This window comes from Mirounga angustirostris, unplaced genomic scaffold, assembly GCF_029215605.1.
Source record: "Mirounga angustirostris isolate CCGP_5_RB_7025 unplaced genomic scaffold, mMirAng1.0.hap1 SCAF_7, whole genome shotgun sequence".
Taxonomy (NCBI): Eukaryota; Metazoa; Chordata; class Mammalia; order Carnivora; family Phocidae; genus Mirounga; species Mirounga angustirostris.
In genome coordinates, this window is record NW_026991715.1 from 88,719,388 (window position 1) to 88,744,373 (window position 24,986).

Sequence of the window (24,986 nt, forward strand, 5' to 3'; positions counted from 1 at the left end):
ACATTTTTTAAATGAAAACTTTTTTAGGTAGTATGTTGTCTTTATGAGTTGGAATGGGAAGTTTATAGTAGCCATCTACACTGCTAACATAGTTTAAAACTTAGGTCTGTATTTTTCTAGAGAAAAAAAATAGTAAAGGAGAATGTTACATGCAGTACTCTGCAACCAAAAAAGAATGAGAGATTAAGAGAGATTTATAGTCACAGCATAATAATCTAGAAAGAACTTAAGCAATTATGTTTCCATCCCTTCCATTTTATAGATTAAGCTCAAGAATGTGACTTTAGTTCCTTCAGCAGTTAGTGACCAAGCCATAATCTTTACATTTGCACAACACTCTACTCAGTGGATACAAAGCTGTGTTAAATCTGTTATGTTATTTGAGCTTCACAACAAACTCCTGGAGTAGGAAGGGAAGGTATTATCATGTCCATTTTACAGATGAAGAAACTGAGGCTCAGAGACACTAAAAGACTTGCCTGTAGCCTCATAGCTAATAAGTGGTAGAGCCAGGAACAGAGGCCAGATCTTCTGACTGTCAACCCAGTGCTCTTCCCACTGCACCCTCCTGCTTCAGGCGATAGGTCCCAGTTGCTTGGGTTGATCAGCCATCCAGCTCTGTGCAGAGAAACGCTGGGCTACCAACTCCTCTCCATCAGGAGCAGGGAAGTTAGGAATTGGGACCCTTGGGGACATAACTTACTTCATTCCTGTAGCAAGAACCAAAAGCAGCAAGTATATAAGGTAAGACCTTCCTTTTACCTGATAAGAACACACACACAAACACATCCACACACACAGGACAGGGGACAATTGTATCAACCTGTTGATTCAGGGAGCAGTAGAAGGGGTGATGGTGAGAACACCTTCTCTGAAGCTTTAGCAAATTTTTTTAGCTTAGGTATAAAGGTGAATTTATTTAAAATTTACAAATTTTCAAGAATAAGAAAATAGCAGAAATAGTCCTTTATATCTTTTTGTCCTAGGGATAAAGAAAACTAATAAGATACTTTACTGAGAGAACATTGTCTTTCTGGATTTTTTTCTGTGGGTATCAACAATTATGTAATAACTTGTATTTTGTTATCTTAATAACTGTTCTCAAAATGCTTAAATAAAATAAATTAATATTACTTCTGAAAAATAGACTTACTTTTTAAATTTTTATTTCAAATAATGAGCTTTGAAACTGTGTGCATGGTATTAAATGTGGAGGTACATTTTCTTGGACACCTCTTCTTTAGATTCTTGTTTACTGTCTATATGGTAAGCTTTCTCCACAGGTTTGTGCTAGATTTCTTTACTTTATTTGTACACAAATAAGTGCTTTTAACCCACACTCGTGACAAGAGTTTAAATAGAAATTATAACAAAAACAGCTTTATACCAAAGCGTCTTTATTCTTTTACATATTCAACATAATTTTAAATTATTATTTGAGTTATAGTATAAACCTGCAAGGGATTTATTCTAACAGAGATAGTTAAAGGAAGATAAGGAGTAAACATTTTTCTGGAACCAAGAAAAGCCCTTTACTCATATTTTCTTTTCCATGTTGGTAGTAGTTATCTATTCAGCAAATATTTGTTGATCTACTAAACTATTATGCATCAGGGATATATTAGTGAGCCCTGCTTTTTTTAAAATATAATAAACATTGTTGCTTTTGAAAAAAACAAAGCATTATGGTCTATGTCAATTTTATTTTTCAGTGCCAGCCCCTGTTGAACATCAGATCTGTCCTGCTGTGTGTGTTCTAATGAAACTTTCATTTGATGAAGAGCATAGACATGCAATGAATGAACTTGGTAAGACAGAAATGTTTCTTAATGCCATAGAAGGGTACTGAAGATTTTTCAGCATCGTTGAATTGGGTATAAGGCCACTAATTTCTGTTACCACCTTCTTCCTCCTTATAGCAAATGATTATGCCCTGGTTTCCAGAGGAGGAAAGGTTCTTAATGATAGAAACTGCTACCCTGTATAAACTAACTTGGCTTTTCAAAATCTTAGCCAACAATTAGAAAGATTACTAAGTGGGCCACTCCTTGCCCCTGTTCCCACAGTAGACCCTACGTGATAGTTGATGGGGAGGGTAATTTAAATTATTTTGAAATGCGGAGCTACGTGATTGTTCTTGAACTCAATCACTTCTGATGGACACCAGAAGAAATTATTATTAAGATTCTCATTTCTCTTCATGGTTACCAGTACTTACTGGATTTTCATGATAAGTGGCATGGTATCTTTGAAACTGGTTAATGAAGAAAAGCATTATGCTCTAATTTAAGTTAGAAATATTCCACTAATTTTGGAAGGATTACTCTTTTATGTATGTTATCACACACTCTAAACCTTATTTATAACCTGCATTTTTGTGTACCCCGTTTGTCATGTAACAGTTTTTCTTTGATTTCTAGGTTCATTTTGCACATGTGGTATTTATAAATTGCATCATGCTGAGCCATCTCATGTGAACTGGATCTGTCTAGTTATGCCACAAGCAAGAACTGTACACTGAGTTCCCATCTTAGTGTAGCTGTGCCCTTGCTTTTTGTGCTGTTTATTTTACATTACATCCCAGCCCCACTTTGTATTCCTACCACCCTCATCATTGTCATTCATCATTTATCTTAAAAGTCACAAAATCATGAGACTCTTAAACACAGAAAACCTGCACGGCCAAAAATGAGTGTTGTCTCCTTCAGAGTCATCACTATGGGGGACTGTGTACTTTGTGATCTCAGGCCTGCCCTCCAGCCATGCTTTTCTTCCCACAGGCCCTTGCAGTTGGCCCATCTGATTCTCTTTCCTTCCCCCATACCCCAGCCTCCTGTGGAACTGAGTGTGGTCTTACGGGTTCTCCCCTCCTCAGCAGTCTCAGCATTTGTGAAAATTTTATGTTTGGTTATTTTTTTAATGCTACTAATAATGGGAAGCAGATAAAAATCTTGAATAAATAAGAAAACTAATCCAATTTTAAACTACAGCAAAGGTTTTTCTGTAAATGTCCCTGTGTTCCAATGAACTGTAGACTAGGACTGACACATGAATCTGAATTTCAAAGTAAAACCTAGACTCAGTATTTGTTCCTCTTCCTTCTTCAGGTAGGAAGGCTACCCGGGGCATTTCATCACAGGAGCTAGGGCAGGGGCTTTCAGGTGAGGAGCAGGATGGGGCCTCTGGGGGTGTGACTGTTGGGGACAGAGCCACAGGGGATTACTTTCTTCTCATTCCTAGCCTCTAAAGTTGCACAAAGCAAAAGATAAATCAAGGATGTGGATTGTGGGGAGATGGAGTAAGGAAGCACAAGGTATCTGACAGTGAGGGATAAGGAGGAATGAAGTCCCAAATAGATGAAGGGAAATTCCTGAGCCCAGCCAGCTGGAACTGTCATTTGTACATACAAGAAGATTCTACAACTTATCAAAGTCACTTAGGTTTGCACCTGTTAGAGTTGCAGGTTTTAGACTATGCTGTCAGTGATGTATACATTGATTAAGTCCCAGCTCTGTCCCAGAAACTGTGCTAGTAAAAATGGTGAAGATATGGTTCTGACTTTAAAGGAACTCACAATTTATTTGTATTAGTATTTCCAAACTAGATCATAACAATCACAGAGATACTTGTCAAACCATATAGATTCTCTGGCCCTGTAGCAAGCAAGCTTAGTAAAGCAGAATCTCCAGAGGGGTACCTAGAAATCATTTAATTAGTGGCCTAGGTGATTCTTATGATCAGTAAATTTTGTGAAACACCAATATATAGAATATTCATGTTGGGCCCCTAATGTTTATTTTAGAATGAGGCATTTCATGCTAATGGTGACTATCTAACCCAAGTAAAAGGAAAATAATATACTTTTTAAAACTAAGTGTCATCTTTCTGTTATCTTTTTTATATACATAAGTCTAAGGGTTCTGTTGCATGGTTTCTGTTGAAACCATTGGTCCTCTACCAGCTTTAAGGTTATGAGATCGCACATTGAATAATATCTGGTCCATCTGGACCACTTTTTTTAAACATAGACACTGAGCAAAATGTGAAAGAATATGCTTATCATCTTTGCATTACCTTGAAACAGCCTAACCTTTCTAAGGGCAATCTGTTTTTTATTCCATCAGTCATGAATTCACATCATAATTTTTGTGAATCCATTTGTAGTTTTGACATATGAATTTTATTCATTGCCTTAAAATTTACAGAAAGTTTTCATTTGCCTGAAATCATAAAAGACTCTCTTTTATCTGATATCCTAAATTTCATTGAATGTTCTTTTTTCCTCATGGTTTTGTTGATATTGACCATATCCTTCTTTAATCTTTGTTTTCAGAATCAAGTCCTAGTATTTCATTTTTTCCATTCAAAAAAAACTCTTTCTTCATTTAGTGCCTTCTTGAGACCTTCTTTATTAGATTATTTCACCTTTCTTAAGAAAGTATCACAGATATTGCCACACCACGCAGGATTTTATATAGGCACAAAGCATAGTATGTTTCTTTTGGTATCAATAACCTGCTTTATAATGATCAACATCTTGGTGATCTTACCAGTATACAGGGCCGTGGTCTTTAGATCATCAGTCACTCCCAAGTCAATTTCCTGAGTCAAAACCCTCAGCTCTTTTACTGGCTCCTCCCCTTTTACTCAAGTATTAAATGGTGGGAATTCCTCAAAGCTCTGTCCTAGGTTTTCTTCGTCTCTCTCTAAACAATGTCCTTCAATCCATAGCTTCAGCTACAGTGTTTTTCAGATTTACATGTTAATCCACATTCTCTCTCCTGAGTTTTAGACACACTATCAAATTCTTCATCTGACATCTTCACTTAGATGGTTTTTCAGACATTTTTAACTCAACTGCCCCAACTGAACTTGTTATCTCCTTCAACTCCAAATCTCTGTCTCTTCCAGGGTTCTTTTTCTCAGAAAATGGCATGGCAGTCAACCCAGTTCCTCAGGCCAGAATCTTCGGAAGACATCCCATAACTCTATCCTCCTCATCCCCTGCATTTAGTAACTGAGTACTGTAATTCTGCTTCTTAAATTTATCTCAAATCACTGCTCTTCTTTCCATCCCCAGTTCAGGCCACTATCTTCTCTCCTACTCTGCAGATCTTTGTCTTGGCTCCCCACTTCCAGTTACCCATTCTGCATCCTGCAACCACAGGAATCTATTTAGAATGTACATTTAATTATTCCTTCCCCTGTCAGAAATCCTTGGTGTGACATATAAAGTCTTGCACGATACGGCCTCTACCCATTTTGTAGCCTCATCTTGAGACCTTCTCCTTATTGCTGTGTATTTCAGGCTCAAGGGCTCTTGCACATACTGTTTTTCATCTGCCTAAAATGCTTTTCTGTTATTCCTGCCCCACCTGTTTTAGATACTCATTCACCTTTAAGTCTTTCTTAACCTAAACATTATTTCCTCAGCCTTTTTCTTGATACTCTTAATCTAGGGTAAGTCCACCTGTTACCTTTCCCTGTGCTTCTACACAGTCTGTTATGCCTAAATTAGTTGTTCAAGGTCTGCTTTTGCTCTAATGTATAAGCTCCATAAAGATAGTGACTGTATTGTGTTCACTGGCTATGTATTTTTCCATTATCATGGGTGGATGGAAGAAAATCTTTCTAAATATGGTTTGGGTTTTCCTTAACCAAAGTAATTTTCACTTATCTACATTCAGACTCATCTGTCATTGCTGCTAGTCATAAAGATTTGCACCAGTCTTCCTACAGTTAATTCTCCTGGCTTGCAATTCTTGACCCAAGTTAGAACTTTGTTTTACAAACTTGTGGATTCCTCTACATACTGACCCTTCTAGATCATTTATGAAAATACTAAACGTACAGGTCTTCTTCCAAATTAATAACCTGACTGTCTAGACTTAAAATTTCCAAGAATCGCCTGTTTATGTTCATCCTCCTTTTTTCTGTCTAAGCCACTTCTCTGTGACAAAACAATATCCCCAGTCCCATAATGATTAATATTGATGATAAATATTTTGAATAGCTTCCATAATACATTTTTATTTTTATTTACTCGCTCACCATTGTGCTTTACCTTTGTTTTTTGTTTGTTTTTTGGGGGTTTTTTTGTTCTGTTTTGTTACTGCCCTTTCCTTTCTATCTTTCCCTTTCCTTTTCCTTCGTTTTTCTCCTTGCCTTCCTAGTGTTGACCACTGTGGGCATTGTCAGGCATACCCAGTGGTGGGAATCAAGGGGAAAGAAAATATTAAATCCTAGCATAGTTGGTATTTGACACTTGTGAGTATCAAAGTTAAGAAATTTTTTTAAATATATAAATAATAAATAATAAATGGTTTTATAGAACTTAGTAATAAGTTGAACAGATAATTCTTTTTCATTAAAAAAATAAGCTTTGCTTCATGCATAGTTTCATTTAAAAGTCTCAGGATTCCTAAGGATAATTATTTGGCAAATAAAAAACATTAAAGTAATTAGGCCACAGTGTATAACATTGAAGAATGTTTGTAAAGTTGTAATAATAAAAATAAGTTACCTTTTTCTGCCTCATGCAGGAACACCTAGTGTTAGAACATAGCCTTTTTCATCAATGACAAGATATAATATATATGCAGTAAATAGAGTTTAATGCTCACTTCACTCAGTAAGGCAAGGGTGTGGAGGGTGGAGAGAACTGGCAGAAAATGGAGTCATTATCAGTTGTATTTTGAGCATTACACAGAAGTTCTTTATAACAGTTTTTGTAGCTTGTAATTCTAAAGATGTATTTAAACCATATATTCTCCTTCTTTGAGATGTTTTCCTAATAATTAATTTTTAAACTTGGTGCCACTTGTTTTATTTTAGATTACTGTCTTTTTCCTCTTGCCCTTTTTAAATTAGGGGGACTACAGGCCATTGCAGAATTATTGCAAGTGGACTGTGAAATGTATGGGCTAACTAATGACCACTACAGTATTACATTAAGACGATATGCTGGAATGGCTTTGACAAACTTGACTTTTGGAGATGTAGCCAACAAGGTATGTTTTATAAGATCCATTTCTTAAGATATCTCTGGTATGAGTTAATTTCATACAAACTAGTTTTCACTAATTTTCTTTTTTCACTCTCCTCATTAAACACTGATTAAAAAAAAAAAAAAACTGAACTTCACACACCACTGCATAGTTTTACTCAGTAGGTTGTCTTATGCCTAAACAAAGGCAAAAGGTGGAACACAGTGGGTCTATGTAATTGCATTTGAAATACTATTCCCAGGAACGAGAACAAGTGTCTAAAAATTCTGATGACAGATGTGTTACACATATAACACTTCCATCCAAAGAAGAGACTTTACTTTAAAACCCTTTGCTTATCATTTCTTATCATTTACTCATTTTATTTTTCTAGTTTATTAGGAAAGGAACAGATCGCAAAAGACTTCCTTTCTGTAATCTGGTTCTGGGGCTTTTATGGGTAAAATATTAGGATGATTAAAATGAGACAATTAAAACTAGATTTGAAGTTTATTAGTCAAAAATAAAGCACAGCTTCACGTTGTCTTGTTATTGACCCTCTGTTCCATTTCTAATTTTACAGGCTACACTCTGCTCTATGAAAGGCTGCATGAGAGCGCTTGTGGCCCAACTAAAATCTGAAAGTGAGGACTTACAGCAGGTACCAGTTAGAATTTCAGATGTTTTTCTTGGATATTAGTGGGTTAATATCCTGATTTAGATTAATTTAAACTGTGGCTCAGTATTTAGTGTCTCATGTTTCAATTATGGTTACATTAACACCAGAATAAAGGAAAATAATTATATTGTAGAAATTCCTTTGGGCACTGTATTAGCATTTAGGGAGGAATTTCTTTATTAGTAGATGTCTACTCTTACCACTAGCATTAAAAACAAAACAACTATAAATTATTTTATTTTCAAATTATTCTAAAATTTCATTTGCAGGTTATTGCAAGTGTTTTGAGGAATTTGTCTTGGCGAGCAGATGTAAATAGTAAAAAGACATTGCGTGAAGTTGGAAGTGTGAAAGCATTGATGGAATGTGCTCTGGAAGTTAAAAAGGTACCTTTGGAAACATTTAACATTCTCATTTGGATTTCATTTTTGGTTAGTTTTTTGTTACCCTTTCCCACCCTTAAGATTCCCTAATTTCTGTCCTGCTTATCTCGCCAGTTCTTAGTCTTAGACGACTCCAAACTCGTGAAGTATTAAGATGGAAAAGATTGTACAAAGCAGCCTTGGTTAAGTCAGGGTTTTTCAGATTTGACACTAGTGGCATCTTGGACCAGATAATTGTTTGTTTGAAGGGACTGACCTGTGTTTTGTAGGATATTTAACATCTTCGAAGGGCCTTTGCCCGCTAGATACCAATACACTTCCCCCCATTCATGACCGTCAAAAATGTCTCCAGTATTACCAGAGGTGCCCCGAGGGGCAAAGGGAGAAAATCACCCCCAGTGGAGAATCACTGTGTACGTGGGGTCACTGTTACCTCTTTGCTCTCCAGAGTCCTTAGTTCTGATAGTCACCATATCAAGAGGTGATCAGACCCAAGGGTAAGGAATTCCTCAAATAATAATTTGTTTAAAAAAGGAAATATCACCAGGTGGCATATCTACTTCAGAAACTAAGCTAATTTAAAAAGAAAAAATTAAACTTGAAATTTGGGAGGGACTAAGCAGGTCTTCTTAGACTAATCTGGGCTTCCTTTACTCAACCAATCCCGCTAGACCTACAGTCTACATTTTTTTCCCTCAAAATTTCCGTTTTAGGGAAGGCAAAGAATTTTCAGTTTTTATTTGTTTATGTATTTTTGTGAAATTATTTTATACCTGGAAACCCCAAGAAAATCAACTGATAAATCATTAGAAATAAGAAAAGTATTCAACTAAAAAAATGGTTATAATGATAATATTCAAATATACTTAGGATCTGCACAAAAATACCTTTAAAACACTCTTGAATCAGCAGAACACTTGTATTTCTTGCAGGAAAGAAGATATACGAAAGGCCCTTAAGCACTTGAAAAGATACTCAACATCATTAGTCATGAGGGAAATACAAATTAAAACTACAGTGGGGGGCGCCTGGGTGGCTCAGATGGTTAAGCGTCTGCCTTCGGCTCAGGTCATGATCCCAGGGTCCTGGGATCGAGTCCCGCATCGGGCTCCCTGCTCCGCGGGAGCCTGCTTCTCCCTCTGCCTCTCTCTCTCTCTGTCTCTCATGAATAAATAAATAAAATCTTAAAAAAATAAAAAAATAAAAAAAATAAAAAAATAAAACTACAGTGGGGGGAAAAAAAAACTACAGTGAGATACCATTACATATACTATATTGGTTAATATGTAAAAGATTAACCAAGTGTTGTCAAGGATGTTAAGCAGCTGGAATTCTCATGCACTGCTGGTGGGAGTGTAAGATGGTATATCACTTTGAAGAACATTTGATGGTGTTTCAAAGTTAAATATATACCAACCACACAATCCAGCCATTCCAGTCCTAAGTATTTACCTAAGAAAAACCAAAACTTCTATTTGCACAAAGTCTTAAACACAGATATTCACAGCAATACTGTTTGATAGCCAAAAACTAGAAGTAATTCTAATGTCTATCAACAGGTGAATGGGTAAACAAATTATGGGATGTCCGCAATGTAACACTATTTGGCTATTTAAAAAATGAACTATTGATACCTGCAATAATCTATAATGACAGAAAACAGATCAGTAGTTGCCTGGGGCTGAGAGTAGATTACAAGAGGGTACTAGGAAATTTGGGGGGATGATACAATTGTTTGTTATCTTGAATGTAGTGATGGTTTCATGGGTATGCTCATACATCAAAAGTGATCATATTGCACATTTGAAATATGTGCAGTTTATTGTTCTCAAAGTATACCTCAATAAAATTATACCAAAAAATTAGTGTCCACACTTTAAGACTCCTAATTAAGTGTGTATGTTTTCAGAAAGATTTAATGTGTTTGTATGTATTATGGGAATTTGTACTGTTGCTAAGAGTTCATGACTTTATCTTTCAAGAACCTCAAAGATCTTTATACAAATAGTTGCTACAAACTGAGAAAGCTAAAATAAAAGATTCCTCCTACTGAGAAATGCAGAAGACCGTAATAAATGGAAAGACATACCCTGTTCTTCTAAAGGAAGAGTAGTATTTTAAAGATCATCATCCATAAATTCATCTATAAATTTTTTTCCTTTTTTTTTCTTTATTTTTTTAAAAGATTTTATTTATTTATTTGACAGAGAGAGACACAGCGAGAGAGGCAACACAAGCAGGGGGAGTGGGAGAGGGAGAAGCAGGCTTCCCACGGAGCAGGGAGCCCGATGCGGGGCTCCATCCAGGACCCTGGGATTGTGACTGAGCCGAAGGCAGACGCTTAAAGACTAAGCCACCCAGCACCCCTATAAATTTTTTTTTTATCTATAAATTTTTAATGTAAGCCCAATCTTGGAAAAACTGGCTCAGCAGAAATTTATAATGTCTCCAATTCTAGTTTGGGCCTGCTTCTGGTTAAGTGTTAGAATTTACTTTTTTCCTCCTTTTCTGCATTCAATGCAATAGTCATTCTGAACATTCTCTTTTTAATTCATCATCTCTTCCTTTTCAGCTTTACTACTAATGACCAGGAGAGTCAGAACTACCTCCCATATCCCCATGCATTGCCTCATTTTAACTTCATTAAGCAGGCTCCTACTTTTCTACACAGAACCTTTCCTTCCCTGCACTCTGTGCCCCAAGCATTGCTGTTTACGCAAAGCTGTTAGTCCCTGGGTGCGTGGGTGGCTCAGTTGGTTAAGTGTCTGCCTTCGGCTCAGGTCATGATCCCAGGGTCCTGGGATGGAGTCCTGCATCGGGCTCCCTGCTCAGCGGGGAGTCTGCTTCTCCCTCAGCCCCTCCCCTCTGCTCGTGATTTCTCTCTCTCTTTCATTCTCTCGCTCTCAAATAAATAAAATCTTAGAAAAAAAATACATTAGTCCCTTACTCCTATCTTCTGTATCTTCTCTACTGAGTATAGAGATGGTTTTTTTGTTTCAACTGTCTCTATAAGAAGCCCAATGTTTTGAAAATTAAGAAAACAAACAAACAACCTTTCTTTTGCTTCTTGTAACTCCGGCAGTGTTTCTCTTTTTCCTGGAGCAACCAAAACACTGAACAAATCACTGGCTCCATTTCTTCACTGGCCATACCTTCTTCAGTTCCTTCTAATTTTGCTTCTTAACAAAATCTAGGTTTATAGTTTAACTGGGGTTTCTTTTCTACCTACACCTATATTTGATACTTTTGAATCACATACCTTATTGAAATTCCTTCCTTTGTTTTTACCACCTATACTTACAACTTCTAATCATTTCTCCTCTAATTCTAACTATAAAGCTTTTTTGAAACAAAACCCTTTCCTCTACACATAGTCTCGTAGAGAGCAACTTGCATTTTCTTACCTTTACCTCTCACCTCTGACCTCTGGGCCATTTGTAGTTGAGCTCACTTATACCTCTAAACTGTTGCTGTTTTCTCTGTTCCCAGGATATTTTGAATGTCCCATCTTTACCTTGACAATCACAGTGTAATTAAAATTGAGCTCTTAACCTTCTCACATCTCGATTGGTGAAAGCACTTCTTCCCTGCCTCCTGACAAATAGTATTTGCTCCTAGATTCTCTTAATTTCCTGATGAAGAGAATAAGGTGGCTAGCTATTTATTGGGTCAGGCCCAAAGTGTTTGCCCTGACATTCAAGGCCGCCTTTTACCATCTCACCTGACCTAACACTGCTCCCCAACATGGACTTGGATCTCCTCTGTGTCTTCTTTCTATTCTTCAGTCCTCCCTTGCTGATTCCCACTTCCATGCCAGGAGCACCTGTCTTCTCTCTGAAGGTACAGGTCTTATCTTCTACAGAGCTGCTCTCCATGAAATATTTATTTGATTAAATTCAGGTAGCAGTAATCTTTCCTTTGTTCATGTATGGTTTTGCGCTTTTTTTTCCCCCCTAAGTAAACTGTTAGCAGGTATCAGCTTGCCACATTGGTATCCTCTAGAGTGCCTCTAATTGTGATAGGCACAGTAGATTTTTAATGAGTGTTTGTTCCTTAGTTGATTTATAGTAACAAGAAAAGCTGACATCAGGATTATGGCGAGTTTTAACCAAATATCCTTAATTATATACTCAGTGTTTTGTTTTTGTAGCAATTACAATTTGACAGCTTGCTATGTTGTTATATACCAAGGAAGTTCTAATTTCTGGAATTACTTTGTTCCTTTGGGAGTTTTAAGAAATTGGAGTTTTTCAGTATGCTTACTTTTTAATAAGTTATATTGTTACTTTTGAATCAACCACATATAAGTATATATGTGTGCTTTTTATACAAACAGAATATTGTACATACTGCTCTGCAACTTGCTCTTTTTATTTAATAATATGTTTTAGACATCTTTCCATATCAGCTTTCCATATCTGGTTTTATTATCATGCAAATGTTCTTTTCAGAATGCACATCAGTTCTGTTTCATATTCTAATATGAGCTCTAAACACTTAGAATAAAGTTCAAAAAGGTCATTAGTTTAGTATTGTGTTCTGCTTGTTCTATGGGGATATCATTTACTTAAGTTCCATTTGGTATTTTATCAGTTTTTCTAAATGGAGAGTGCCTAACTTTGCCCATGAGGGGTGAGGAGCAGGGGAGATAAGTAATAACAATAACAACTTATTCAATAGAAGTAAACATAGAATTTGTAAGAGGCATATTCCAACTCTAATTAGATGACACATGTTCTATTTCTTAATAGGAATCAACCCTCAAAAGTGTATTGAGTGCCTTATGGAACTTGTCAGCACATTGCACTGAGAATAAAGCTGATATATGTGCTGTAGATGGTGCGCTTGCATTTCTGGTTGGCACTCTCACTTACCGAAGCCAGACAAATACTTTAGCCATTATTGAAAGTGGAGGTGGGATATTACGGAACGTGTCCAGCTTAATAGCTACAAATGAGGACCACAGGTAAATACAGCATTTTATATTACTTTTAAATGAATTAGTGTAGAATTCATACCCTCAAAAAGACCCAGTTGTAAGCAGTGTTTTGTGTAATTGTGCAAGTGCTAAGCCAAATTATATTACAGTGAAAAGATAACCATTAATTCCTAACTTGTTAGTATATTTATTCTAATAAAAGTTTATAGTATAAAGATGTGTAGAAGTAAACAAATGATAATTAAGAGGTATAACCCATATGAAGGGAAAAAAAATTGAAGTCATGAATACTACAGAGAACAAAATCCCATTGTATGTTAGTATGACATAAGGGAATATAAGTTTTATAAAAAACAAAACTATGGGTATGATCCAGAGAATCCAGTAGATCTTTTTTTTTTTTTTTAAGATTATTTATTTGAGAGGAGAGCCAGGGGAGGGGCAAGGGAAGAGGGAGACAATCTCAAGCAGACTCCCTGCCAAGTGAGGAGCCCAGTGTGGGGCTTAATCCCAGGACCCTGAGATCATGACCTGAGTCAAAATCAAGAGTCGGACATTTGGGGCGCCTGGGTGGCTCAGTCGTTAAGCGTCTGCCTTTGGCTCAGGTCATGATCCCAGGGTCCTGGGATCGAGCCCCGCATCGGGCTCCCTGCTCGGCGGGAAGCCGGCTTCTCCCTCTCCCACTCCCCCTGCCTGTGTTCCCTCTCTCGCTGTGTCTCTCTCTCTCAAATAAATAAATAAAATCTTTAAAAAAAAAAAAAAAAAGAGTCGGACATTTAACTGAACCGAGACACCCCGACACCCCCAATGGTTCACATTTTTCTAATGGTGTCTTAATATCAATAATGTTAATATTATTTAGCCAACAGCCATTCATCCAGGGCTATGAAACCTAAGAAGGCATCTCGGATACAAGGCACACATTTTCATAACTTGGGCTTGTGTTTTGTCAACAAAAATATGAATATCTTGGGGCGCCTGGGTGGCTCATTTGGTTAAGCATCTGACTTGATTTCGGCTCAGTTCACCATCTTGGGGTCATGAGGTCAAGCGCCTTATTGGGCTCCATGATGGGTGTGGAGCCTGCTTGGGATTCTTTCTCTCTGCCCTCTCCCCCCTCTCAAAAAATATATACATATGGGTATTTTCACAGCATATTTATTTATTTTTTATCCAGTATTGCTTCTCATTTTCAGAAAGACCATGAGGTACTTTTAGTAATGAACTTGTAAAGAATGTGAACATCTTCTCTTTAAGTATTTGATGCACAGACAAGCCTTATAGCCCTCTCTGCTATGCAGAGAAGACCTCTTAAATTCAGTAAGCCCTCAGGCGTCTGCCGGGCTGCTGAGAGAAGATTGTTGTGTTAAAGCTCCTTGTACACCCTTGCCAATCAGTTTTAAAGCCCTCTAAAGCTGCACATGGTATCATTAAACTTAAGTTTACCGTGCATTAAACAAGCTATAGCTCTTTCAAGTCCCGAAGTTCATTATGCTAACTCTCAACCTTGTTTTTATAGTTACCTTTATATTTTCAAAACATTTCATTAGAGGTAACAACTACACACACAGTTTGACAGAGCACACTTCTAAGGGGGATGGCATTATCACAAAATCAGTTGGGAGCATAGAGGTTATTCTAAGTCAGTTTGCCAGTCTAGGAGCTTACAGTGTGCTCCCTGACTACATAAAGATCCATCGATCAATTTTTCTACCTCTTCCAAGATGTCTTACCGTCAACATTGTGGAACCCATCCATAGATTAAGTTATCACAAAGTCCCTGTTCAGCATAAGATTTTATGATACATTCATTGGGGAACTCTGTCACCATGTAAATAAAGCAAATGTGTCTGCTCAGGAATTATTTTAAAGAGAGTGTGTGAGTGGGGAGAGGTGGAGGGAGAGAGAGAGAGTATCCTCAAGCAGACTCCCTGCTGAGTGGGGAGCCTGACACAAGGCTCTATCCCAAGACCCTGAGATCATGACCTGAGCTGTAATCAAGAGTTGGATGGTCAACTTACTGAGCCACCCAGGCACCCCAGGAAAAATTTTAAACGTTATTGGGTCAGGGGTACCTGGGTGGTTCAGTCCGTTAAGCATCTGCTTTCGGCTCAGGTCATGAGCCCAGAGTCCTGGGATCGAGCCCCGTGTTGGGCTCCCTGCTCAGCGGGGAGTCTGCTTCTGCCTCTCCCTCTGCTGCTCCCCCTGCTTGTGCTCTCTCTCTGCCAAATAAATAAATAAAATCTTTAAAAAAGAAAAAAGCTATTGGGTCAGAATAGGAAATGCAGAACAAATTAAAATTAACACTTTTACTTCTTTTAGTCTGACAGATGAGTATTTTTAAACAATAAACATTAAATGAAGTAGGAACAAAGGGAGATGTGAAATGCTTGAAATTTGTAGTATAATTTGGGGCAGTTTTATTATGTCTATTAGTAAGTTTTAGTAGTTATCTTTAGATTTAAATTTGTTTTCTAACCTTTTATTTGTTGTTACAATAAGGAGATTTTTACCTTAATTTTGGGATCTCTTATTTTATTTCAGGCAAATCCTAAGAGAGAACAACTGCCTGCAAACCTTATTACAACACTTGAAATCTCACAGTTTGACAATAGTCAGTAATGCCTGTGGAACCTTGTGGAATCTCTCAGCAAGAAATCCTAAAGACCAGGAAGCATTATGGGACATGGGGGCAGTCAGCATGCTCAAGAACCTCATTCATTCAAAGCACAAAATGATTGCTATGGGAAGTGCCGCAGCTTTAAGGAATCTCATGGCAAATAGACCTGCAAAGTATAAGGATGCCAATATTATGTCTCCTGGTTCAAGCTTGCCATCTCTTCATGTCAGAAAACAAAAAGCCCTAGAAGCAGAATTAGATGCTCAGCATTTATCAGAAACTTTTGACAATATTGACAATTTAAGTCCCAAGGCCTCTCATCGTAATAAGCAACGACACAAACAAAGTCTCTATAGTGACTATGTTTTTGACACCAATCGACATGATGATAATAGGTCAGACAATTTTAATACTGGAAATATGACTGTCCTTTCACCATATTTAAATACTACAGTGTTGCCCAGCTCTTCTTCATCAAGAGGAAGTGTAGACAGTTCTCGTTCTGAAAAAGATAGAAGTTTGGAGAGAGAACGAGGAATTAGCCTAGGCAGCTACCACCCAGCAACAGAAAATCCAGGCACTTCTTCAAAGCGAGGTTTGCAGATTTCCACCACTGCAGCCCAGATTGCCAAAGTCATGGAAGAAGTATCAGCCATTCACACCTCCCAGGAAGACAGAAGTTCTGGGTCTACCACCGAGTTACATTGTGGGACAGAGGAGAGGAATGCACTAAGAAGAAGCTCTACTGCCCACTCACATGCAAACACTTACAACTTCAGTAAGTCAGAAAATTCAACTAGGACATGTCCTATGCCTTATGCCAAATTGGAATATAAGAGATCTTCAAATGATAGTTTAAATAGTGTGAGTAGTAGTGATGGTTATGGTAAAAGAGGTCAGATGAAGCCTTCCATTGAATCCTATTCTGAAGATGATGAAAGTAAATTTTGCAGCTATGGTCAATATCCAGCTGACCTAGCCCATAAAATACACAGTGCAAATCATATGGATGACAATGACGGAGAACTAGATACACCAATAAATTATAGTCTTAAATATTCAGATGAGCAGTTGAACTCTGGAAGGCAAAGCCCTTCACAGAATGAAAGATGGGCAAGACCCAAACATATAATAGAAGATGAAATAAAACAAAGTGAGCAAAGACAATCAAGAAGTCAAACCACAACTTACCCCGTATATACTGAGAGCACTGATGATAAACACCTCAAGTTCCAACCACATTTTGGACAGCAGGAATGTGTTTCCCCATATAGGTCAAGAGGAGCCAATGGATCAGAAACAAATCGAGTAGGTTCTAATCATGGAATTAATCAAAATGTAAACCAGTCTTTGTGTCAAGAAGATGACTATGAAGATGATAAGCCAACCAACTATAGTGAACGTTACTCCGAGGAAGAGCAACATGAGGAAGAAGAAAGACCAACAAATTATAGCATAAAATATAATGAAGAAAAACATCATGTCGATCAGCCTATTGATTATAGTTTAAAATATGCCACAGACATTCCTTCTTCACAGAAACCACCATTTTCATTCTCAAAGAATTCATCTGGACAGAGCACTAAAAGTGAACACATCTCTTCAAGCAGTGAGAATACATCCACACCTTCATCTAATGCCAAGAGGCAGAATCAGCACCATCCAAGTTCAGCACAAAGCAGAAATGGTCAGACCCCAAAAGCCACCTCCTGCAAAGTTCCCTCAATCAACCAAGAAACAATACAGACATACTGTGTAGAGGATACCCCAATTTGTTTTTCACGTTGCAGTTCATTATCATCTTTGTCATCAGCTGAAGATGAAATAGGATGTGATCAGGCAACACAGGAAACAGATTCTGCTAATACTCTACAAATAGCAGAAATCAAAGAAAACAGTGGGACTAGAACAACAGAAGATTCTGTGAGTGAAGTTCCAACAGTGTCACAGCACATTAGAACCAAATCCAGCAGACTTCAGGCTTCTGGTTTATCTGCAGAATCAACCAGGCACAAAGCTGTTGAATTTTCTTCAGGGGCCAAATCTCCATCAAAAAGTGGTGCTCAGACACCTAAAAGTCCACCAGAGCACTATGTTCAGGAGACTCCACTCATGTTTAGCCGATGTACTTCAGTCAGTTCACTCGATAGCTTTGAGAGTCGTTCAATTGCCAGCTCTGTTCAAAGTGAACCCTGCAGTGGAATGGTAAGTGGCATCATAAGCCCCAGTGACCTTCCAGATAGCCCTGGACAAACCATGCCACCAAGCAGAAGTAAGACCCCTCCCCCTCCTCCTCAAACAGTTCAAACTAAGCGAGAGATCCCTAAAAACAAAGCCCCTCCTGCGGAAAAGAGAGAGAGTGGACCTAAGCAAGCTGCTGTAAACGCTGCGGTACAGAGAGTCCAGGTTCTTCCAGATGCTGACACTCTATTACATTTTGCCACAGAAAGTACTCCAGATGGATTTTCTTGTTCATCTAGCCTGAGTGCTCTGAGCCTCGATGAGCCATTTATACAGAAAGATGTGGAATTAAGAATAATGCCTCCAGTTCAGGAAAATGACAATGGGAATGAAACTGAATCTGAGCAGCCTGAAGAAGCAAACGAAAACCAGGAAAAAGAGACAGAAAAACCTACTGATTCTGAAAAAGATCTGTTAGATGACTCAGATGATGATGATATTGAAATACTAGAAGAATGTATTATTTCTGCCATGCCAACAAAATCTTCACGCAAAGCAAAAAAACCAGCCCAGACTGCTTCCAAATTACCTCCACCTGTGGCAAGGAAACCAAGTCAACTCCCTGTGTACAAGCTTCTTCCATCACAAAACAGGTTACAAGCGCAAAAGCATGTTAGTTTTACACCAGGAGATGACATGCCGCGGGTATATTGTGTAGAAGGGACACCTATAAACTTTTCCACAGCTACATCTTTAAGTGATCTAACGATAGAATCTCCTCCAAATGAGTTAGCTGCTGGAGAAGGGGTTAGAACAGGGGCACAGTCAAGTGAATTCGAAAAACGAGATACCATTCCTACCGAAGGCAGATGTACAGATGAGGCTCAAAGAGGAAAAACCCCGTCTGTAACTATACCTGAGCTGGATGACAATAAAACAGAAGAAGGTGATATTCTTGCAGAATGTATTAATTCTGCTATGCCCAAAGGAAAAAGTCACAAGCCTTTTCGTGTGAAAAAGATAATGGACCAGGTCCAGCAAGCATCTATGTCTTCATCTGGAGCTAACAAAAATCAGTTAGATGGTAAGAAAAAGAAACCTACTTCACCAGTAAAACCTATACCACAAAATACCGAATATAGGACACGTGTAAGAAAAAACACAGACTCAAAAAATAATTTAAATGCTGAAAGAACTTTCTCAGACAACAAAGATTCAAAGAAACAGAACTTGAAAAATAATTCCAAGGACTTCAGTGATAAGCTACCAAATAATGAAGATCGAGTCAGAGGAAGTTTTACTTTTGATTCACCTCATCACTACACGCCTATTGAAGGAACTCCATACTGTTTTTCACGAAATGATTCTTTGAGTTCTCTAGATTTTGATGATGATGATGTCGATCTTTCCAGGGAAAAGGCTGAATTAAGAAAGGGGAAAGAAAATAAGGAATCAGAAGCTAAAGTTACCAGCCACACAGAACTAACCTCTAACCAACAATCAGCTAATAAGACACAGGCTGTTACAAAACATCCAATAAATCGAGGTCAGTCTAAATCCATGCTGCAGAAGCAATCCACTTTTCCACAGTCATCCAAAGACATACCAGACAGAGGAGCAGCAACTGATGAGAAATTACAAAATTTTGCTATTGAAAATACTCCAGTGTGCTTTTCTCGAAACTCCTCTCTAAGTTCTCTTAGTGACATTGATCAAGAAAACAACAATAACAAAGAAAATGAACCTATCAAAGAGACAGAGCCCCCTGACTCACAGGGAGAACCGAGTAAACCTCAGGCATCAGGTTACGCTCCTAAATCATTTCATGTTGAAGATACCCCTGTTTGTTTCTCGAGAAACAGTTCTCTCAGTTCTCTTAGTATTGATTCTGAAGATGACCTATTGCAGGAATGTATAAGTTCTGCAATGCCGAAAAAGAAAAAGCCTTCAAGACTCAAGGGTGATAATGAAAAGCATAGTCCCAGAAATATGAGTGGCATATTAGCAGAAGATTTGACACTCGATTTGAAAGATATACAGAGACCAGATTCAGAACATGGTTTATCCCCAGATTCAGAAAATTTTGATTGGAAAGCTATTCAGGAAGGTGCAAATTCCATAGTAAGTAGTTTACATCAAGCTGCTGCTGCTGCCTGTTTATCCAGACAAGCTTCATCTGACTCAGATTCCATCCTTTCACTGAAATCAGGAATCTCTCTGGGATCACCATTTCATCTTACACCTGATCAAGAGGAAAAACCCTTTACAAGCAATAAGGGCCCACGAATTCTAAAACCTGGGGAGAAGAGTACATTGGAAACTAAAAAGATAGAATCTGAAAATAAAGGAATCAAAGGAGGGAAAAAAGTTTATAGAAGTTTAATTACTGGAAAAGTTCGATCTAATTCAGAGGTTTCAAGCCAAATGAAGCAGCCCCTTCAAGCAAACATGCCTTCAATCTCTCGAGGCAGGACAATGATTCATATTCCAGGAGTTCGAAATAGCTCTTCAAGTACAAGTCCAGTTTCTAAAAAAGGCCCACCCCTTAAGACTCCAGCCTCCAAAAGCCCTAGCGAAGGTCAGACAGCCACCACTTCTCCTAGAGGAGCCAAGCCGTCAGTGAAGTCAGAACTAAGCCCTGTAACCAGGCAGACATCCCAACCAGTTGGGGCAAATAAAGGGCCTTCTAGATCAGGATCTAGAGATTCCACTCCTTCAAGACCTGCCCAACAACCATTAAGTAGACCTATGCAGTCTCCAGGGCGAAACTCAATTTCTCCTGGTAGAAATGGAATAAGTCCTCCTAACAAATTATCTCAGTTGCCAAGGACTTCATCCCCTAGTACTGCTTCAACTAAGTCCTCGGGTTCTGGGAAGATGTCATATACATCTCCAGGCAGACAGATGAGCCAACAAAACCTTACCAAACAAACGGGTTTATCCAAGAATGGCAGTAGTATCCCAAGAAGTGAGTCTGCCTCCAAAGGACTAAATCAGATGAATAATAGCAATGGATCCAATAAGAAGGTGGAACTTTCTAGAATGTCTTCAACTAAATCAAGTGGAAGTGAATCTGATAGGTCAGAGAGACCCGTATTAGTACGCCAGTCAACTTTCATCAAGGAAGCTCCGAGCCCAACCCTAAGGAGAAAATTGGAGGAATCTGCTTCATTTGAATCTCTTTCTCCATCTTCTAGACCAGATTCTCCCACTAGGTCCCAGGCACAGACTCCAGTTTTAAGTCCTTCCCTTCCTGATATGTCTCTGTCCACACATTCGTCTGTTCAGTCTGGTGGATGGCGAAAACTCCCACCTAATCTCAGTCCCACCATAGAGTATAATGATGGAAGACCAGCAAAGCGCCATGATATAGCACGCTCCCATTCTGAAAGTCCTTCTAGACTTCCAATTAATAGGTCAGGAACCTGGAAACGTGAGCACAGCAAACATTCATCATCCCTTCCTCGAGTAAGCACTTGGAGAAGAACTGGAAGTTCATCTTCAATTCTTTCTGCTTCATCAGAATCCAGTGAAAAAGCAAAAAGTGAGGATGAAAAACATGTGAACTCTATTTCAGGAACCAAACAAACTAAAGAAAACCAAGTATCCACAAAAGGAACATGGAGAAAAATAAAAGAAAGTGAGATTTCTCCCACAAATAGTACTTCTCAGACCACTTCCTCAGGTGCTGCAAATGGTGCTGAATCAAAGACTCTAATTTATCAAATGGCACCTGCTGTTTCTAAAACAGAGGATGTTTGGGTGAGAATTGAGGACTGTCCCATTAACAACCCTAGATCCGGAAGGTCTCCAACAGGAAATACTCCCCCAGTGATTGACACTGTTTCAGAAAAGGGAAATCCAAACGCTAAAGATGCAAAAGATAATCAGGGAAAACAAAATGTGGGTAATGGCAGTGCTCCCGGACGCACCGTGGGTTTGGAAAACCGCCTGAACTCCTTTATTCAGGTAGATGCTCCAGACCAAAAAGGAACAGAGGCAAAACCAGGACAAAGTAATCCTGTCCCTGCCTCAGAGACTAATGAAAGTTCTGTAGCTGAGCGTACACCATTCAGTTCTAGCAGCTCAAGCAAGCACAGTTCACCTAGTGGGACTGTTGCTGCCAGAGTGACTCCTTTTAATTACAATCCGAGCCCTAGGAAAAGCAGCGCAGATAGCACTTCAGCCCGGCCATCTCAGATCCCAACGCCAGTGAATAACAACACGAAGAAACGAGATTCAAAAACTGACAGCACAGAATCCAGTGGAACTCAAAGTCCTAAGCGCCATTCTGGGTCTTACCTTGTGACATCTGTGTAAAAGAGCTGGAATGATGAAACTCAGAAAATTATGTGTTAATTGCAACTGCTATGTAGAAATTTTGTTTCAAATGAAACTTTAAAAGACTGAAAAATTGTGTAAATAGGTTTGATTGTTAGAGAGTTTTTGTTCTGGAAGCCATATTTGATAGTATACTTTGTCTTCACTGGTCATATTTTGGGAGGCACTCTTGATAGTTAGGAAGAAAATGGTAAAGCCAAGTATATTTGTACAGTATGTTTTACATGTATTTAAGTAGCATCCCATCCCATCATCCTTTAATTATTGCTTGTCTTAAAATAACACTACAGATAGAGGATATGATATATTGCTGTTCTCAATCATTTCTAGATTATAAACTGACTAAACTTACATCAGGGAGAAATTGGTATTTATGCAAAAAACCATTCTGCTTTAGTCCTTGTGAGTCCATCTAACATCATAATTAATCATGTGGCTGTGAAATTCACAGTAATATGGTTCCCGATGAACAAGTTAACCCAGCCTGCTTTGCTTTACTGCATGAATGAAACTGATGGTTCAATTTCAGAAGTAATGATTAACAGTTCTGTGGTCACATTATGTGCATATAGATAGCTATGGTGTAACAATTTACACTATTTTGTGCTCAAAACAAAACAAAAACAAAAAATCTGTGTAACTGTAAAACATTGAATGAAACTATTTTACCTGAACTAGATTTTATCTGAAAGTAGGTAGAATTTTGCTATGCTGTAACTTGTTGTATATTCTGGTATTTGAGGTGAGATGGCTGCTCTTTTATTAATGAGACATAAATCGTGTCTCAACAGAAACTAAATGAACATTTCAGAATAAATTATTGCTGTATGTAAACTATTACTGAAATTGGTATTTGTTTAGAGGGTCTTATTTCTTGTTTGTATTAATAATTTTCAAAAAGGCCTCTTTTAAAAGCTTATATAAATTTTTTCTTCAAAGTCTATGCATTAAGAGTAAAATTCCTCTTACTGTAATAAAAACAACTGAAGCTAACTGTTGGCATTTAACCATTCCATGCATTGGCACTTAACCATTCCTGAAACTTACTTTTCTTAAATGAGATTAGCTTAGCACTCCCAGTGTTTAATATTTTTTCTTATTCCATTGGAGTTGATTCAAAACAAATTCATGTAGTAGCAGTGTGAACTACCTAGCACAGGACTGGATGTTGAACATAATAGGCCTACATAGAATATTTCCTTTATCTTAATAGAATTCTCTACTTGAAAAATTAATTGATTATTCTTAGGTGTAAGTAGTCTCTTCCAAGCCTGTCTTGGAATGTAACTGTCTTGTCCCTTCATCTACCCTCTGTTGCTACTGGGTCCAGAATGAACACCTTTTATCACCCTGTATGTTAGGGCAAAATTCCAGCAGCCAATTGTAATCAGCATTTTGCCATGCTCAGAAAATGCAGATCACGTGGAACTTCAAAGCTAGATTTAATACCGTTAAGATATTCAAGACTATTTAAAAACCCCTGCCCATTAAGGAAAACTTTGGTTTTGGTGGGTAGAGTTGTGGGGTACATGTTCAGGTGCCCCCTTCCTCTCAGAGCAGGGAGATCCTCCTTGAAGGAAAGGGAGATAAACCGATACATGTATTAACAGGTAATTTAATGTGTCTTCCCAGAATTTGTCCTAAATGATGAGAGGGTGAGAATGATAAATGCTCACATATTTGTTGAATAAATGAAGCCTACTTTTAATGATAAAAGTCATGCGCTCTGCATTTGGGGAAGGGAAAAGATTTAGGTACGATGGGATGCTGGGAAAAGGGGTTGAGAAGGAGTAAGCACATCAATTTTGATGCCCTTGAAATCACATGTGGTTATCTACCCCTTACCTGTGTTTATCAGTGCCAGTAAATACTCCAAAGCCCATACTCTTTCCACTGTACCACTTTGCAAACACCTCAATTTACTGATCTTTGGAATATATCGACATTTAAATTTTTGTCATTTATCTGAATGAAATGGCTTGTGAATAATAATAGTTTAAAAGGCTGCTTCCTCTAACAGGGATACGAGTGCATATAGGTCATATTTCCTCTTTTGGTCCTGATTTTCTATTTTTCTGAATTACTGCATGCCAGTTTTTATGCGCACTTCCAAGTACTTTTATGGAAAGAGATGGGATGTTAGTCAATTAGAATAAAATTGCCTTTTTCCAAGGAAGGAAAAAAAAAACCACTATCAATACTGGAAATTAAAAAGGGTGCCTTCCACACACTGGAAAACTCAGGAATTACTGTAGGCGACACGTCCTGTGAGGTCCGGTCAGTCTACATTGCCCATTGAGGAAAAAGTTGTCGGATGAGGCTCTTCTGTTACAATAGCTCTGAATTAGGAAAGGAGCAAATTTCAGTTCTACTTTTAGAAGTTCACAGGGTGCTGCCATAACTGATAGGCCAGATATTCCCAGTTTATGCTTGTTGAAAATGGTACACGGAGCCCAGCATTGGGAATTAACAGTTGTGATACCCGTTAAGAGAAGCAGTGCTCTATTTAGCTTTGGACTGCAGCAAACAGTGCTCGCTTCGGCAGCACAGATACTAAATTGGACTGCAGCAAACAACTCCTAAGGCAGTGGTTTTCAAACTAGACTGCATTTGAGTCACTGGAAGTGCTTATTAAGACAGAGCTGGGCCACACCCCAAAGCTGGTTCTGAGTAGGGCCCAAGAATTTGCAATTCTAACAAGTTCTCTGGTGATGCTTGCTGCTGATCTGAGAACCATACTTTGAGGTTGATTGCCCTAAGTTACAATGAAGCTCCTTGAGTGATTGCCTTCAGTTGTAGCTATTCCTCTCAACTGGACCTTTTAATCTGACAAAGTATTCCAACAAATAAACTTTCC

At 38.2% G+C, this 24,986-nt stretch overlaps 1 protein-coding gene across 11 annotated transcripts in view; it reads left to right on the forward strand.

The window, feature by feature from the left end:
* The window catches only part of APC (APC regulator of WNT signaling pathway), a 133,211-nt gene extending 110,245 nt beyond the window's left edge, over positions 1-22,966 (forward strand). For 7 of the 11 annotated variants that reach the window (XM_064596467.1, XM_045899959.3, XM_054513223.2 and 4 more), the window contains 7 exons: positions 1,713-1,808; positions 3,108-3,161; positions 6,871-7,010; positions 7,570-7,647; positions 7,935-8,051; positions 12,800-13,014; positions 15,532-22,966. In XM_064596467.1, the coding sequence (XP_064452537.1) occupies positions 1,713-1,808; positions 3,108-3,161; positions 6,871-7,010; positions 7,570-7,647; positions 7,935-8,051; positions 12,800-13,014; positions 15,532-22,108 (7,277 nt within the window). In that variant the 3' untranslated portion in view covers positions 22,109-22,966. The remainder of the gene's footprint in view (positions 1-1,712; positions 1,809-3,107; positions 3,162-6,870; positions 7,011-7,569; positions 7,648-7,934; positions 8,052-12,799; positions 13,015-15,531) is intronic. The other 4 variants (XM_064596469.1, XM_064596470.1, XM_045899975.3 and 1 more) reach the window with 1 other exon arrangement.
* Positions 22,967-24,986: the final 2,020 nt, after the last annotated feature.